We start from the raw sequence: 15,111 nt of genomic DNA on the forward strand, positions 1-15,111 counted from the left end.
TAGTGATTTCCTTGAACAGATACATTTTTGCGAACAGTGAACACCATCTAGTCAATTTCTATGAGCAAGACCATACCGGGCAACAAGTCTCACGTGGTCTCAAGACAAGCACGACATTTTGGGCTACGCTCTGATTGGCTGCGGCATTGCACAGGAGAGCGGAGAAGTCGGGAGAGATAGCTGAATCCGTCTAGCAGACAGTCCTGGTAAGCCTTACAGTAGATTATGCTTACCAGTTAACGGATAGATGTGCCCTCCTGCTAAAGGCAATCTGGAAATCAGATACTATGACCCTTTTCCAGCCACTCCCGACACTGCAGGGGAAAGATCAATGTATGCTTTTCCTCTGTGGCCTACAGCACATGGCTGCTAAGCGAGGGGCTTTGTTATGCAAAGTATAAGTAAACCATTAAGAACAGTAACTATTCGCTAATTGCCCTAATTAGATGCAGCACTTCAAGAACGAGATTACCCTGAGGCGGGTCTCTCAAGTACAGAAAGACAGGATGTTAAGGGAAGCACTTCACCGACCGGGACCCTACGCGGCCATGCTGGTTGAGGCGATGGTTCCCCTGTATCTACGGATGTCGTGGCGTGGAAGAGTGTGCTTCACCGGAGGACCAAATAAGGCACCTCTTCCTAGAAACCTCCTGCGGAGGGTATTTGAGGAACTTTTTGACGCATTTGTGGAATTGTCCCTGGAGGACTATTGTTCCATCCCAATCTGTGTGGACCTACTGTTCGTATAGTTTCCCGTTAAAAACTTTTAGATATAGTATTTAGATATAGAATTTCTATTTTTTGTATACATGTTTTCGTACAAATAAATGTTTTCTTGTTTATACGACTTACCGCCTGATCCTTCCCCTGACTCTGAGTCCGGGTTAACGGCCGGGGAGGGTTGGTAGGGGATCTCTGTGAGGGTGAGGAAGAGATCCTGGCTGTCAGGGAAAGCGGCATTGTGTTCGCTGTCGCCTGCGCCTTCCTCCACGGACCCTTCCTCGTCTTCCCCATCGGCGAACATCGAGTTGGAACTGTCCTGGTTCACTATGCCATCCACTGAGTCCACGGTCACTGGTGGGACAGTGGTGGCAGACCCACCGAGAATGGCATGCAGTGCCTCGTAGAAGCGGCATGTCTGGGGCTGTGCTCCGGAGCGTCCGTTTGCCGCTCTGACTTTTTGATAGCCTTGCCTCAGGTCCTTGACTTTCACGCGGCACTGCATTGCATCCCGGCTGTATCCTTTCTGTGTCATGGCTTGGGAGACCTTCTCGAAGGTCTTTGCATTATGCTTGTTGGAGCGCAGCTCCGACAGCACAGACTCCTCGCCCCACACAACGATCAGATCCTGGACTTCCCGGTCTTCCCCCATGCTGGGGATCTCTTTCTATTCTTCCATTGGGCTGACTCCTCTGCTGGAGAGCTCTGCATCGTTGCAGGTGCCGCGGAGCTCGCCCCGATGTCAAAGCAAGAAATGAGATTCTAACTGTCCAGACAGGAAAAGGAATTCAAATTTTCCCAGGTCGTTTCCTGTGTGGCTGTCCAGAGAATCCAAGCTCGGACTGCTGTCCAGAGCGTCAACAGAGTGGTGCAGTGTGGGATAGCTCCCGGAGCTACTAAGTTCGATTTGCATCCACACCTAGCCTAATTCGAGCTAGCAAGTGCGAATTTAGCGTTACTCCACCTGTCAGGGTGGAGTACCAAATTCGAACTAAGGAGCCCCCTAGTTCGAATTAAATGGCTTCCTGGTGTGGACAGTTGAGCGATTAGTTCGAATTAACGCTGCTAAATTCGATTTAAGGTCCTAGTGTAGACCAGGCCTGAGAGTAGGGTACCACCAGTACTGCACTGTGAGACACTGGAGTCAGACACCGGCACACACCCCACAGTAGTGGGGTGTGTGCTCAGTGCCAAGCCTGGGGGGCATCCTGGTACCAAAACTGGTACTGAAGCCAGTACCAACGAGTGCCAGCAGGGAGGGCACAGTGGAGCTTTGGAGGTGCCTGCTGTCACGGAGTGTCGGGGAGTCAGGGCCCTGCACCCCTCTTCCTGGGAGTCACAGTGACTTTCAGCCAGCCAGTAAGACTGAAGGTTTCTTGGACAATGGGAACCCAGTCTACAGCATAGCTTGTAGGCACAACTAGGACCCCTCAATCAAGTCCTTCTCTGTTTCAGGGAGCTTAGACCCCCAGCTTGGGGTTCCCTGCAGTGTACCACCAGCCCAAATTGAAACAAAAAATCCCTGCAGCAGCTCTCTTCCCCCTCCCCTCTGCTCCTCCTCCATTTGTTCAGTCTCCCTAGGCAGATGGTGTAAATTTTCCCAACCCCCCTCCTGGCTCAGGTTACAGCACAGGTAGATTTCTTCTCATCCCCAATGTAACCTCCCTGCAACATTCCCAGGTCAAATCCGCCCCGCTCTGTCACATTTGCCTCCTCCTCATTTTCACCAGATGATGAGTTAATGGTGAAAGAGACATCCCTGCCACAGAATGACCTGAGGGCCCATCAGGATTTATTAAAGTGGGTGGCGTCCAATCTGAGCCTGCAGGCTGAAGTTATCAAGAGCCTTCTGACAGCTTCTTGGCCATTTTATTGGTGGCGGCTCCTGCAAAGGTCACTCTCCCCTTGTATGAGGCCATTATAGATTTATAAACTCTAGGACTGGAAGAGACCTCAAGAGGTCATCAAGTCCAGTCCCCTGCCCTCGTGGCAGGACCAAATACTGTCTAGACCATCCCGGATAGACATTTATTTAACCTACTCTTAAATATCTCCAGAGATGGAGATTCCACAACCCCCCTAGGCAATTTATTCCAGTGTTTAACCACCCTGACAGTTAGGAACTTTTTCCTAATGTCCAACCTAAACCTCCCTTGCTGCAGTTTAAGCCCATTGCTTCTTGTTCTATCCTTAGAGGCTATGGTGAACACATTTTCTCCCTCCTCCTGATGACACCCTTTTAGATACCTGAAAACTGCTATCAAGTCCCCTCTCAGTCTTCTCTTTTCCAAACTAAACAAACTCAATTCTTTCAGCCTTTCATTATGGGACCTATTAAGACTCTCTGGCAGAACCCAGCCTCCCTCCCTCCTACTGCCAAGAAGACAGAGTAGAAGTACTCTGGGCCAGCCAAGGGATGTGAGCTTTTATTTTCTCAGCCTCACTTGTTGCGGTGGCTGCTAATAAGAAGGACCGTCAGGCCAAACAGGGTCCGCTCCAAAGGCGAAGAAGCCCCAGAAGCTGGACCTACTGGGCAGGAAAGCCAGCTCTACTGGGGGGCTTCAACTTTGCATAGTAAACTGGCTGGCACTGCTAGGTCACTATCACATTAGCATGTGGGGAGCAATGAACAAGTTCAAGGACAGACTTCCCCTGACACCCAGTAGGAGTTCTCAACCATCATGGAGGAGGGCAAGACAGTGGCCAGGGCCTCTCTGCAGGCAGCCCTGGATGCCAGGGATTCCGCAGCTAGATCTATGGCCACGGCAGTTACCATGCGCAGGAGCTCATAGTTGCAGGCATAAAGGTCCCTGCAGAAAGTACATCAAATCTTCCAGGACCTGCTGTTTGAGGGATACTTGTTCTTTTCAGAGCAAACTGATGCCAGACTGCATGGTCTAAAAGACTCCAGGGTAACACTAAAGTCCCTGGGCCTGCATTCTCCAGCACAATCCAGGAGACCATATAGGCCACGGCATTACGGGCATTTCTATGTCCAGCTGGCAGTGGCGAAGGACAAAAAAGGGGTTCGGCCATAGGCCACCTCTGCCATCTTCCTCCTCCATAGGATCCTCAGTCATCCCCACGACACTCTGTCTCCTGAAATCACTTATTTTGACAAGTTGATTGAGGACAACCTACCAATTACTATCCAGGAGCAGGTCACCCCTATCTTTTCAAATCACCTTTCATGCTTTTTCAGTGGGTAGGGTAGGGATAGCTCAGTGGTTTTAACATTCCCCTGCTAAACCCAAGGTTGTGAGTTTAATCCTCAAAGTGGCCATTGAGAGAACTGGGATAATAATCTGCCTGGGGATTCATTGGTCCTGCTTTGAGCAGGGGGTTGGACTAGATGACCTCCTGAGGTCCCTTTCAAACCTGACATTCTGTGACTGCTGGATTTTGATCCCATTTGAGTTTGGTTACATCTTTCAGTTTATTTCTAACCCAATTTCCCACCCACCTTCCCCATCCCTCTTCAGGGACTCATCTCATGAGCTACTGCTAGACCAGGAAGTGCTATCTCTCCTCCAGATGGGAGCTGTAGAAGAGGTTCTGCTGCTGTTAAGGGGAAAAAGGATCTATTTCTGGTACCCAAGGCCAAGGGAGGTTTCAGACCCATTCTAGACCTGTGTCAGCTCAATCGCTATCTCAGGAGCCTGAAGTTCTGCATGGTTCTCCTTGTCATCCATCATTCCATCACCCATCACTGGATTCAGGGGATTGGTATGCCACCCTCAAATTAAAATACACATACTTCCACATCTCAGTTTTCCACTGCCACAGAAGGTTTCTGAGGTTTGTGGTGAACCAGAATCATTATCAATCCACTGCCCTGCCATTCAGTCTTTCAGCCTACCCATGAGTCTTCACAAGTGCATGACAGTGGTGGCAGCATTTCTGAGGTAAAGAGGAGTCCACGTGTTCCTGTATCTCAATGACTGGCTCATGAAGGGCCAGTCTCGAGCACTAGTGAAGTCTGACATTGACCTTCCAAAATTAAATTAATGGAGATATCCTATCTCCTAGAACTGGAAGGGACCTTGGAAGGTTGTTGAGGCCAGCCCCATGCTTTCACTAGCAGGACCAAGTACTGATTTCTGCCCCAGATCCCTAAGTGACCCCCTCAAGGATTGAACTTACAAGCCTGAGTTTAACAGGCTAATGCTGAAACCACTGAGTGATTCCTCCCCCCAAGCAGTAGGTCTTCTCATCAATGTGCAGAAGTTGACCTTGACACCTATCCAGAAAATAGAATTTATCAGGGTGGTGCTCAACTCCCAGTTGGCAAGAGCCTTCTTCCTGAAGGAATGTTTTTGGGCTATCTAGATGCTAGTACGAAGTCGATTGTGACCGTCTGGCTTTGCTTGAGCCTTCTCGGTCACATGGCTTCATGTACTTATGTAGTGCCACATGCCAGGCTGACACTCAGACCTCTCCAAGCCTGGCTGGCATGGTATACTGCCCTTCCAGACACCACTTGAACAGGGCAATCATGGTGCCACGTCACATCCTCCACTCCTTGACGTGGTTGGACCATTGGATGGTTTGCAAAGGGGTTCCCTTCAAAAAAACCCAACCATCCTCTCACTTGGTCTCCAATGTCTCAGCTCTGGGTTGGGGAGCCCATGCGGGGCACCTCAGGACTCAAGATCTGTGGTTCAGGGAGGAGCTTTCTTTCCATAGCAACATCATCTTGCTCAGGGCAGTCCAGTGGCTTGCCAGGCATTCTTGCCCCACATTATGAACACAACAGTCTGAGTTCTCATGGACAATATGTCAGCTGCGTAGTACATCAACAAGCAGGGCAGGGCCCATTCTTCACCTCTAGGCCAAGAGGCAGTTTGTTTATGGGAATTCTGTATCTGTAATTGATCTGGGAGTGATTTATTGGATGAAATTATGCCCTATTGAAGTCAATAGCAAATCTCCCATTTATTTCAGTGGGGCAGGATTTCATCTATTACTGTCAATGTTGTAACCTATCCATTCAACTAAATCATTGTTTACTGGTTCCTTTTCCAAAAACTAGTATTGAAATTCTTGACATTGTTGTAAATTAGTTCACAGGAAGAGTGTTAATTAGCAGAAAATTTTTCTCAGAATCTTTAAAGTTAAATCAATTTTTGGTGATCCAGATTGAAAATCTGATTGTTACTGTTGTCTTGATGAATGCAGTAAGATCATTCTAGTGGCTGAGCTGTGGGCTGGGATTCAATGATAGGGCTAACTGAGCTATTCATATAGAACATTGTGCTTATGTACCTTCCTGAATCAGGAAAAATCTTGGGTCTGAAAATGACTTTCTGTGACGGTAACTGAAAATTTACAGTTGAACTGAACAGGCACCAAATAAATCTGTTTGCTGGAATATTCACAGAACGTGTGCACATGAGACAAAATAGTCACAATAAACTCATGTACAATCTCAATTTTTTGGTAATTATCCTCATGCATTGTTATTCCATTTGTCTGCAATGGACTGTTGGCTGATTAGGCCTATCAGCATTTACTGAGACAGTCCAAAGGTGAGGAGTTTGACACTGACTGGCTCCTCCCAGATAACTGCACACAAGCCAATAGTTTGCTTCTATATTGGCAGAAATAACTTGGTCCTGGAACTATTGAAGGAGCAGGCATCTGAACCAGTGGTTTCTGTATCAAAGTGTTTCCTTTATTTACAGTGACTTTTCTTGTGGCAATCAGTTTTAGCAGAAGGCTCAATAAATGGAAAGCATTATCAGTTAAAAAAAATAAAACAAACCTCTACTTTTTTCCCCCCACCAATGTAGATGCCTCCTCCTCTTGAGATGCTGCATTTAGTTGCTTGGCCTTGCAGCCTGCTGCATTCCTTTGATTCTTTCATACTCTCTCCAGCTCCTTATTCTTTGGATTTGGACTGCTTGTTCATTCCCAGTACTCGTCTGTACTCCTGGATTCACTGTATCAAAATAGGCAACTCTCTTCGTACTTGCTACTTTGTTTTCAGAGAACAAGGAAGACATAAGTCTAGATTTCAACCACTTTTCGAATTTACTTTAATAATTGTTGGGATTGAAATTACTGGAAATTTTCTATGGGGCTTATGACAGATACTGAGGTTATTTGGGGAGAACTATTTGGTGACACAACTTAGTTTTCACTAGGAAGCTGCCTCTCTGAGTGTGGAGAGTGGTCGACCAAATTGTTAGTTCCAGCTAAAGAATTCATTGCTGTAAGAGGATAGATTAACAGGCAAGAAAATGTTGTTCACAGTTTGCAGTATTTACCGAGCTCCAGTGAAGTGACTACTGGGTATTCTGGCAAGCGCTCCTGCAGCAGGGGACAAAATCATCTAATTCACTATAAATATATGAGAGTTAACAACACTGATTGTCACCCACATGGGTGATGGTGGGAGGAGTCCAAAAACCAGAAGACAGAACAAAAAATGTATTTTTTTAATCCTGGAAGGGTTTTGTTTGGGTGCGGGGGAGGGGTGAGATGGGTTATTTGTCATTTTTTTAAGCTTTTGGGTTGGCAATGCCATCTTACTTTCAGGGGCGGCTCTAGGAATTCCGCTGCCCCAAGCAGGGCGGCACGCCGCGGGGGGGGGGCGCTCTGGCGGTCGCCGGTCCCACGGCTCCAGTGGACCTTCTGCAGACGTGCCTGCGGAGGGTCCGCTGATCCCACAGCTCCAGTGGAGCATCCGCAGGCATGCCTGCGGGAGGTCCACCGGAGCCGCCTGTCGCCCTCCCGCGGGACGCCGCCCCAAGCGTGCGCTTGGCGCGCTGGGGTCTGGAGCCAGCCCTGCTTACTTTCATATGCTTATATTACTCTGTGTAGTAATAAGGTAGTGTCCCTTTAAATTCTCTGTGAGCCCTCTGGAGGGTCTTGCCATGTTCTATAATTTTGAAGCAACCACAAACCACTCAGGGCAGCATTATGTAGGCATCTAGATATTGCCTGCATGTTTATATTTCATAAACAGAGTTATTTGGGACTCAGCTGTGCCAAGAGCCATAGATACAATAAATGGCAATGAGGCTGGGCTTCTCATCCAGCAACACAGTGAAACAGAGAGTGACTGCAGAGGCCTAGTGAAAGTAGAAATAAAAGGAAACTGGAACTACCGGGCACGAAACTGCTCATTGGGGGAAAAACGATTAAAAATGCCTCTCTGTTTTGGGAAAATGCAATTGTTTGCAGGCTCATTAAAGGACCAGTCCTCTTTATTGAAGACTGGAAGTGTATACAATGGTTAATAGTTTGGATGGTGAGAAAAAAGATGGTGGTTGTACAGAGTTTCATGTGGGCTTAAATTTATAATGTGTTTCCCTCCCTAAGAGCTCATATTAAACCCACAGACAAAACATCTGCTGCATGGGGATGTGTGAATCCTGGTCAACACAATTGTCAGTGCCAGTTAAAGAATTCATTGTCGTAAGAGGATAGATTGACAGGCAAGAACATATTGTTCACAGTTTGCAGTATTTACCCAGCTCATGTGACGTGACAAGAAAACTATTCCTGACTCTGACACACACTTTTTATGTCACCACAGTCAAGTCTCTTCTGCTGTCTGTGCCTCAGTTTACACCTCTGTAAAATGAGGATACAATTTCTTACTCACCTTTATAAAACACTGTAACACTACTGCTGGAAGAGCCCTATTCACTGACCAAAATCTTTGTGAATGCAGAGAGTGTTTCACGCCATTACGTTCCATACCATTGTCGTGCAAATTATACTTAAACATATGAAAAGCAGGAAATAGAGATAAGGTACAGAAACACCATCAGCATCATATATGGATTTTAGAGCTCTTGAAAAATCACCTTTTTTAAAAAGTGAGCCTATCTCAACCCTTAACTGTTTTGGAACTAGTGTGCCTCCATAATAGGAGTGTATGGTGATAATGTTTTATTATTATCTAGTTAAAATCCCCAAAGTATTGTTCTTCTGCAGCTAATCACTTAGGACCATTTCTAGTTGACAAAAATCAGGTTAGATTTTATAATGACATAGTTTGGATAAAGCAATGTGCTGACCTTTCAATGTGTTTCTTTTTTTTTTTCAGTATCTCTCATGAAGGAAAGGAGTAAGTCTGCATGGATTTTACAGCAGTTCAACTAAGTGACAATCAACAGGACATACACATGTTTATTGGCTTTCTTTTTTTTAATCTTTACTTGATCCTGTCCACGTAAAGATCTGTAGCAGCTTAGGTCTGATCCTATGAACAGAACCACATATGCCTTTATCCAACGTAGTCCCATTGAATACAGCTCAACATTGGGTTTTAAAATCAATAACTGTGAATTTTGCTTAGAGGACTAAGGGTCAGTTTTTAAAGGCATTTAGATACCTAACTCCCATTGAAATCAGTTTAATGCTTTTACAAACTAGCCATAAACTGCTGGTGAATCACAGGGATATATCAAGCTATTGATTTTAGTTCCAAAAATGCTACAATTTAATGAAGAAATGCTGTAAGCTGAACAATTGACAGTGTGTTATAACAACTGATTGGGCTGGAACTTATTTCTCAGGACATATGGATTGTAATAAAAATGAGTTACATTTTGTAACTATGTAACTTACATAAAATAATGTGCAGGTATTTAAAGAGCTGTTTTTCTTTTCCAGAATCTCTCAAGAAATTAAAGGGTAAGTCTGCCTGGAAATTTCAACAGGTTCACTCTCTGTCTCTCTCTTTCTCTCTCACTCACACACAGAGGACATGGGCAGTGCAAACATTAACTGTATTTTCTGGAATCCTTACATCATGCCCTCTGAAGTGTGTAGAAGCAGCTTGATTCTGAAGCAGCTTAAGGACCAAACTTGCAAAATCATCCACACTCAGGCCTCCGTTCTGGCACACAGTGTGTCCTGGCCAGGACTCACTGTGGGTGGGACGGGAGGAAATGGTGACTTAAAACCATCTTTCATCAGAGGGGTAGCCGTGTTAGTCTGGTTCTGTAGAAGCAGCAAAGAGTCCTGTGGCACCTTATAGACTAACAGACGTTCTGCAGCATGAGCTTTGGTGGGTGAATACCCACTTCTTCAGATGCAAGTAGTGGAAATTTCCAGGGGCAGGTTTATATATGCAAGCAAGAAGCAAGCTAGAGATAACGAGGTTAGTTCAATCAGGGAGGATGAGGCCCTGTTCTAGCAGTTGAGTGAAAATCAAGGGAGGAGAAACTGGTTCTGTAGTTGGCAAGCAATTCACAGTCTTTGTTTAATCCTGAGCTGATGGTGTCAAATTTGCAGATGAACTGGAGCTCAGCAGTTTCTCTTTGAAGTCTGGTCCTGAAGTTTTTTTGCTGGAGGATGGCCACCTTAAGATCTGCTATTGTGTGGCCAGGGAGGTTGAAGTGTTCTCCTACAGGTTTTTGTATATTGCCATTCCTAATATCTGATTTGTGTCCATTTATCCTTTTCCTTAGAGACTGTCCAGTTTGGCCGATGTACATAGCAGAGGGGCATTGCTGGCATATGATGGCATATATTACATTGGTGGACGTGCAGGTGAATGAACCGGTGATGGTGTGGCTGATCTGGTTAGGTCCTGTGATGGTGTCACTGGTGTAGATATGTGGGCAGAGTTGGCATCGAGGTTTGTTGCATGGATTGGTTCCTGAGCTAGAGTTACTATGGTGTGGTGTGCAGTTACTGGTGAGAATATGCTTCAGGTTGGCAGGTTGTCTGTGGGCGAGGACTGGCCTGCCACCCAAGGCCTGTGAAAGTGTGGGATCATTGTCCAGGATGGGTTGTAGTTCCCTGATGATGCGCTGGAGGGGTTTTAGCTGGGGACTGTATGTGATGGCCAGTGGAGTCCTGTTGGTGTCTTTCTTGGGTTTGTCTTGCAGTAGGAGGCTTCTGGGTACACGTCTGGCTCTGTTGATCTGTTTCCTTATTTCCTCGTGCGGGTACTGTAGATTTGAGAATGCTTGGTGGAGATTTTGTAGGTGTTGGTCTCTGTCTGTAGAGTTAGAGCAGATGCGGTTGTACCTCAGTGCTTGGCTATAGACAATGGATCTTGTGGTGTGCCCAGGATGGAAGCTGGAGGCATGAAGGTAGGCATAGCGGTCGGTAGGTTTTCGGTATAGGGTGGTGTTAATGTGACCATCGATTATTTGCATCGTAGTGTCTAGGAAGTGGACCTCCCGTGTAGATTGGTCCAGGCTGAGGTTGATTGTGGGGTGGAAGCTGTTGAAATCGTGGTGGAATTTTTCCAGAGTCTCCTTCCCATGGGTCCAGATGATGAAGATGTCATCAATGTAGCATAGGTAGAGAAGGGGCGTGAGTGGACGAGAGCTGAGGAAGCGTTGTTCCAGGTCAGCCATAAAAATATTGGCATATTGTGGGGCCATGCGGGTGCCCATTGCGGTGCCACTGATCTGGAGATATATATTGTCATCAAATTTGAAATAGTTGTGTGTGAGGATAAAGGCACAGAGCTCAGCAACCAGTTGTGCTGTGGTATCATCAGGGATACTGTTCCTGACAGCTTGTATTCCATCAGTGTGTGGGATGCTTGTGTAGAGAGCCTCTACATCCATGGTGGCCAGGATGGTGCTTTCTGGAAGGTCACCAATGCATTGGAGTTTCCTCAGGAAGTCAGTGGTGTCACGGAGATAGCTGGGAGTGCTGGTGGCATAGGGTCTGAGTAGAGAGTCCACATATCCAGACAGTCCTTCAGTGAGAGTTCCAATGCCCAAGATGATGGGGCGTCCAGGATTTCCAGGTTTGTGGATTTTGGGCAGTAGATAGAATAGCCCTGGTCGGGGCTCTAAGGGTATGTTGATTTGTTCCGGTGTTGGTGTAGGGAGTGTCCTGAGTAGATGGTGCAGTTTCTTAGTGTATTCCTCAGTGGGATCTGAGGGAAGTGGCCTGTAGAATTTGGTGTTGGAGAGTTGTCTGGCGGCCTCCTTTTGGTAGTCAGACCTGTTCATGATGATAAGAGCACCTCCTTTATCAGCCTCTTTGGTTTCTGAGGCTGTGGATGGCATTGCGTTCTGCACGATTTAGGTTATGAGGCAAGCGATGTTGTTTTTCCACAATTTCTGCCTGTTCACGTCAGCGGAAGCATTCAATGTATAGGTCCAGACTGTCATTTCGACCCTCAGGAGGAGTCCATGTGGAGTTCTTCTTTTTGTGCTGTTGGTGGGAGGGTAACTGTGTATCAGTGTGCTGTTTAGTGTTGTCCTGAAAGTATTCTTTAAGTCAGAGACGGCGAAGGTAGGCTTCCAGATCGCTGCAGAACTGTATCATGTTGGTGGGGGTGGCAGGGCAGAAAGAGAGTCCTCGAGATAGGGGACAGTCTCTAAGGAAAAGGATAAATGGACACAAATCAGATATTAGGAATGGCAATATACAAAAACCTGTAGGAGAACACTTCAACCTCCCTGGCCACACAATAGCAGATCTTAAGGTGGCCATCCTGCAGCAAAAAAACTTCAGGACCAGACTTCAAAGAGAAACTGCTGAGCTCCAGTTCATCTGCAAATTTGACACCATCAGCTCAGGATTAAACAAAGACTGTGAATGGCTTGCCAACGACAGAACCAGTTTCTCCTCCCTTGGTTTTCACTCAACTGCTAGAACAGGGCCTCATCCTCCCTGATTGAACTAACCTCGTTATCTCTAGCTTGCTTCTTGCTTGCATATATAAACCTGCCCCTGGAAATTTCCACTACTTGCATCCAAAGAAGTGGGTATTCACCCACGAAAGCTCATGCTGCAAAACGTCTGTTAGTCTATAAGGTGCTGCTTCTTTGCTGCTTCTACAAAGCCATCTTTGTACTTCCTGGTGCTCTGGATCCAGTCCCTGACACTGACAACAGCTCCCTCAGAACTGCTCTTACCTACAGTCAGTTGCCCATGTTCCCAGGAATAGCTGGAGTGCAGTCCCTCCCGCTCTTCCCCATGACATCCACCTTTACTCTGAACGAGGGCCAGCCTTACAGTTGGGCGATGTGGGCCACTGCCTAGTTAACTGTGGTTGGGGGTGGGGTGAGATCGTCAAGAGGCCAGAAGAAGGGCAGGCCTTGGGTGCAAGGCCACAGAAGGAAGCTCCAGTCAATGTGGTGGGGGGAGGGTAGGTAGTGGGGCTTCGGGATGATGGGGGAGTGGGGAGCCTGGGGTTTCAGCAAAGGGCAGGGATGATGGTGGGATGGATGGAGAGGATGGATGGATGGAGGCCAGGACTGATGGAGGTGGGTTGGGAGCCCAGAGAGGCAGCAGTACCACGGGGGATGCGGAGGTAGTGGGCATCAGGGGCAATCGGGGATTGGATGGGGGCCAGGGGATGCAGTGAAGGCCAGCAGTAATAGAGGGGTTGGTTGGGAACCCACAAAGGCAGGAGGCCCAGGGGTGATGTGGAGGTGGGAGGCCATGGGGACCAGTGGTGATGGAGGCAGTGGAGGTCAGATGTAATGGTGGGATCTGGGGGCCCCAGGGAGGCAGCGGGGAGACGGGGGCAATAGAGGGTAGGAGGGGAGCCCAAGGAGGCAGCAAGTGCCAGGGGCGCCAAAATACAAGTTCTCCCAGGGTGACATTTTCTCTAAGGGAGCCTGCTTGGAACTGAGGCGGGGAGAGGGGAACGGGAGAGTGAAATGCCATGAAACTTCACTCTGATCTGCCTTTCCTAGAAAATCCAAACATGCCTGGGGTGTTTCACAGACTTGGACCTTTCTGTCCAATTTTTGAAGAGTAAATGTAACACCAACAGACCCTGGTCGCAGGTGGGCAGGATTGAATTGGCAACCTTTGGAGCTTAGAGCATGATCATCTATTGCATGAGCTAAAAGCTATCTGCCTGTTAGCTTAGTCTGTAGAGAAAACACATTTAAGTCTCTCTCTCTAACTGGTCGTCGTGCCACTAGATGGCACAGAACATCACATCCAGAAGGTGTGTGTGTTACACTTGCACTTGCTTAAAATTAGCCAAAACATAAGATTTGGCATTTCATATTTATTACACATTTCATTATTTAGTACATTTTGTAGCTGATAAAAATGATTACCAAGAGACAAGAGAGGGATACAGAGAGACAGGGAGCACAGTGACACAATGAAGCAATACTGGATAGCATGATGAGTAACGATGTCAGCTCACCAGCAGCCTGAGTGTTGTCAATTTTTTTGTAGGAAAGAAAAAAAAATGTTTCCTAAACTCTGCCCCTCCATCTACCTCTGACAGCTGTCTGATATTAGCTGTTCCTTGAAATAGCAGGAATGAACCATTCACATGATGCAATTCCCATCCAAAAACTCTATCAAGATAGAGTGAAGGCTGCAGGCGACTGCCAGTGCTCCCTCATGTGAATACTTAAACCCTCAGGCACATTGTTCCAGGGAATGTAAAACCATTTCTCTGCTCTGGCTGGTTGCTCCCCACCACTTGCTTCTCCCAGGCCTCACTGGAGAGGATTATGGGTGTGAATTGTAGCGCCTCCCACCCTGTGTGAAATCAAGTTAAGACTCCCCAGCCCCTAAAGAAGGTTTTTCAATTAGACCAAGTTCCCTGTAAAAGTCCCCCAGAATCCCACACTGGCCTGAAAGACTCACCAACTTATCCAGCCCCCTCAGGGCCAGATCTCTGAAAGCGCATCAAGGCTGCCCCTTAATGCTCTCATGGGGCGGTTGAAGAGCCAAATAAAACTTGTTAGAGTAGGATGAGGAGGGCATTAGCAGCAAGTGAAGAGCCCATCCCCTGTTCCATGCCCCAGCATCCACCCTTATCTGAGGTTATGCTCTCTCCATAGACAAATGATCAGTGAAAAGGTTCTTCACACCCTAGGACAGACTTCATGGGGCCCAAGGCCAATCAGGATGCAACCAGATGAGCAAGAAAGTTTTTTCTCCTCTCCTGTTTTCTGCCTGTTGTCTTGTTGTTGCTCACTGGTCCCAGTGGAGGAGTGTAAGTAGTGTAGTATCTCGCCTCATCCCTGTTAACTTTAACTGTGGAAGTGACATAGCAAATACAAAGATACAAATACATCAGGATTTTCCCTTTATCGGGATCTTTATGCTCCTTTCTTTTCAGGAAAAAGCTCCATGCAGAGAAAGAAGACCTAGATCATGTTTATAATGAGATAGCCCAGTATTTTATCTGTACTTGATAGCTCATAGCAGATTGCTTTCAATACTCCCTTCCTTTGATTTTCTAACTAGCTCATTCCATATCTAACTCCTACTTCCATAGAAAACCTTAGCTAAACCCTGTATAGACAAAAATATTCACACACTGAAATGTTTCCTTCTTTTTGCAGAGGAAGTGAGCAAGAGAAAGGGTAAGTCTACACTGATATTTTTAAACATTATACACTGTGATGTATAAGCCCTATACTATTTCATTTCACCACCCACCCCTTTTTTCACATGGTGCCCAGATACACCAGGATT

General features: G+C 46.7%; 1 protein-coding gene across 1 annotated transcript in view; it reads left to right on the plus strand.

Moving 5' to 3' along the window:
* LOC120393048 (butyrophilin-like protein 1) overlaps positions 1-14,784 on the plus strand; it is a 44,888-nt gene extending 30,104 nt beyond the window's left edge. Inside the window, exon 13 of the mRNA XM_039517679.1 lies at positions 14,753-14,784. Within this exon, the coding sequence (XP_039373613.1) occupies positions 14,753-14,784 (32 nt within the window). The remainder of the gene's footprint in view (positions 1-14,752) is intronic.
* The last annotated feature ends 327 nt before the right edge of the window (positions 14,785-15,111 follow it).

This window comes from Mauremys reevesii, unplaced genomic scaffold (genome assembly GCF_016161935.1).
Source record: "Mauremys reevesii isolate NIE-2019 unplaced genomic scaffold, ASM1616193v1 Contig14, whole genome shotgun sequence".
Lineage (NCBI taxonomy): Eukaryota > Metazoa > Chordata > Testudines > Geoemydidae > Mauremys > Mauremys reevesii.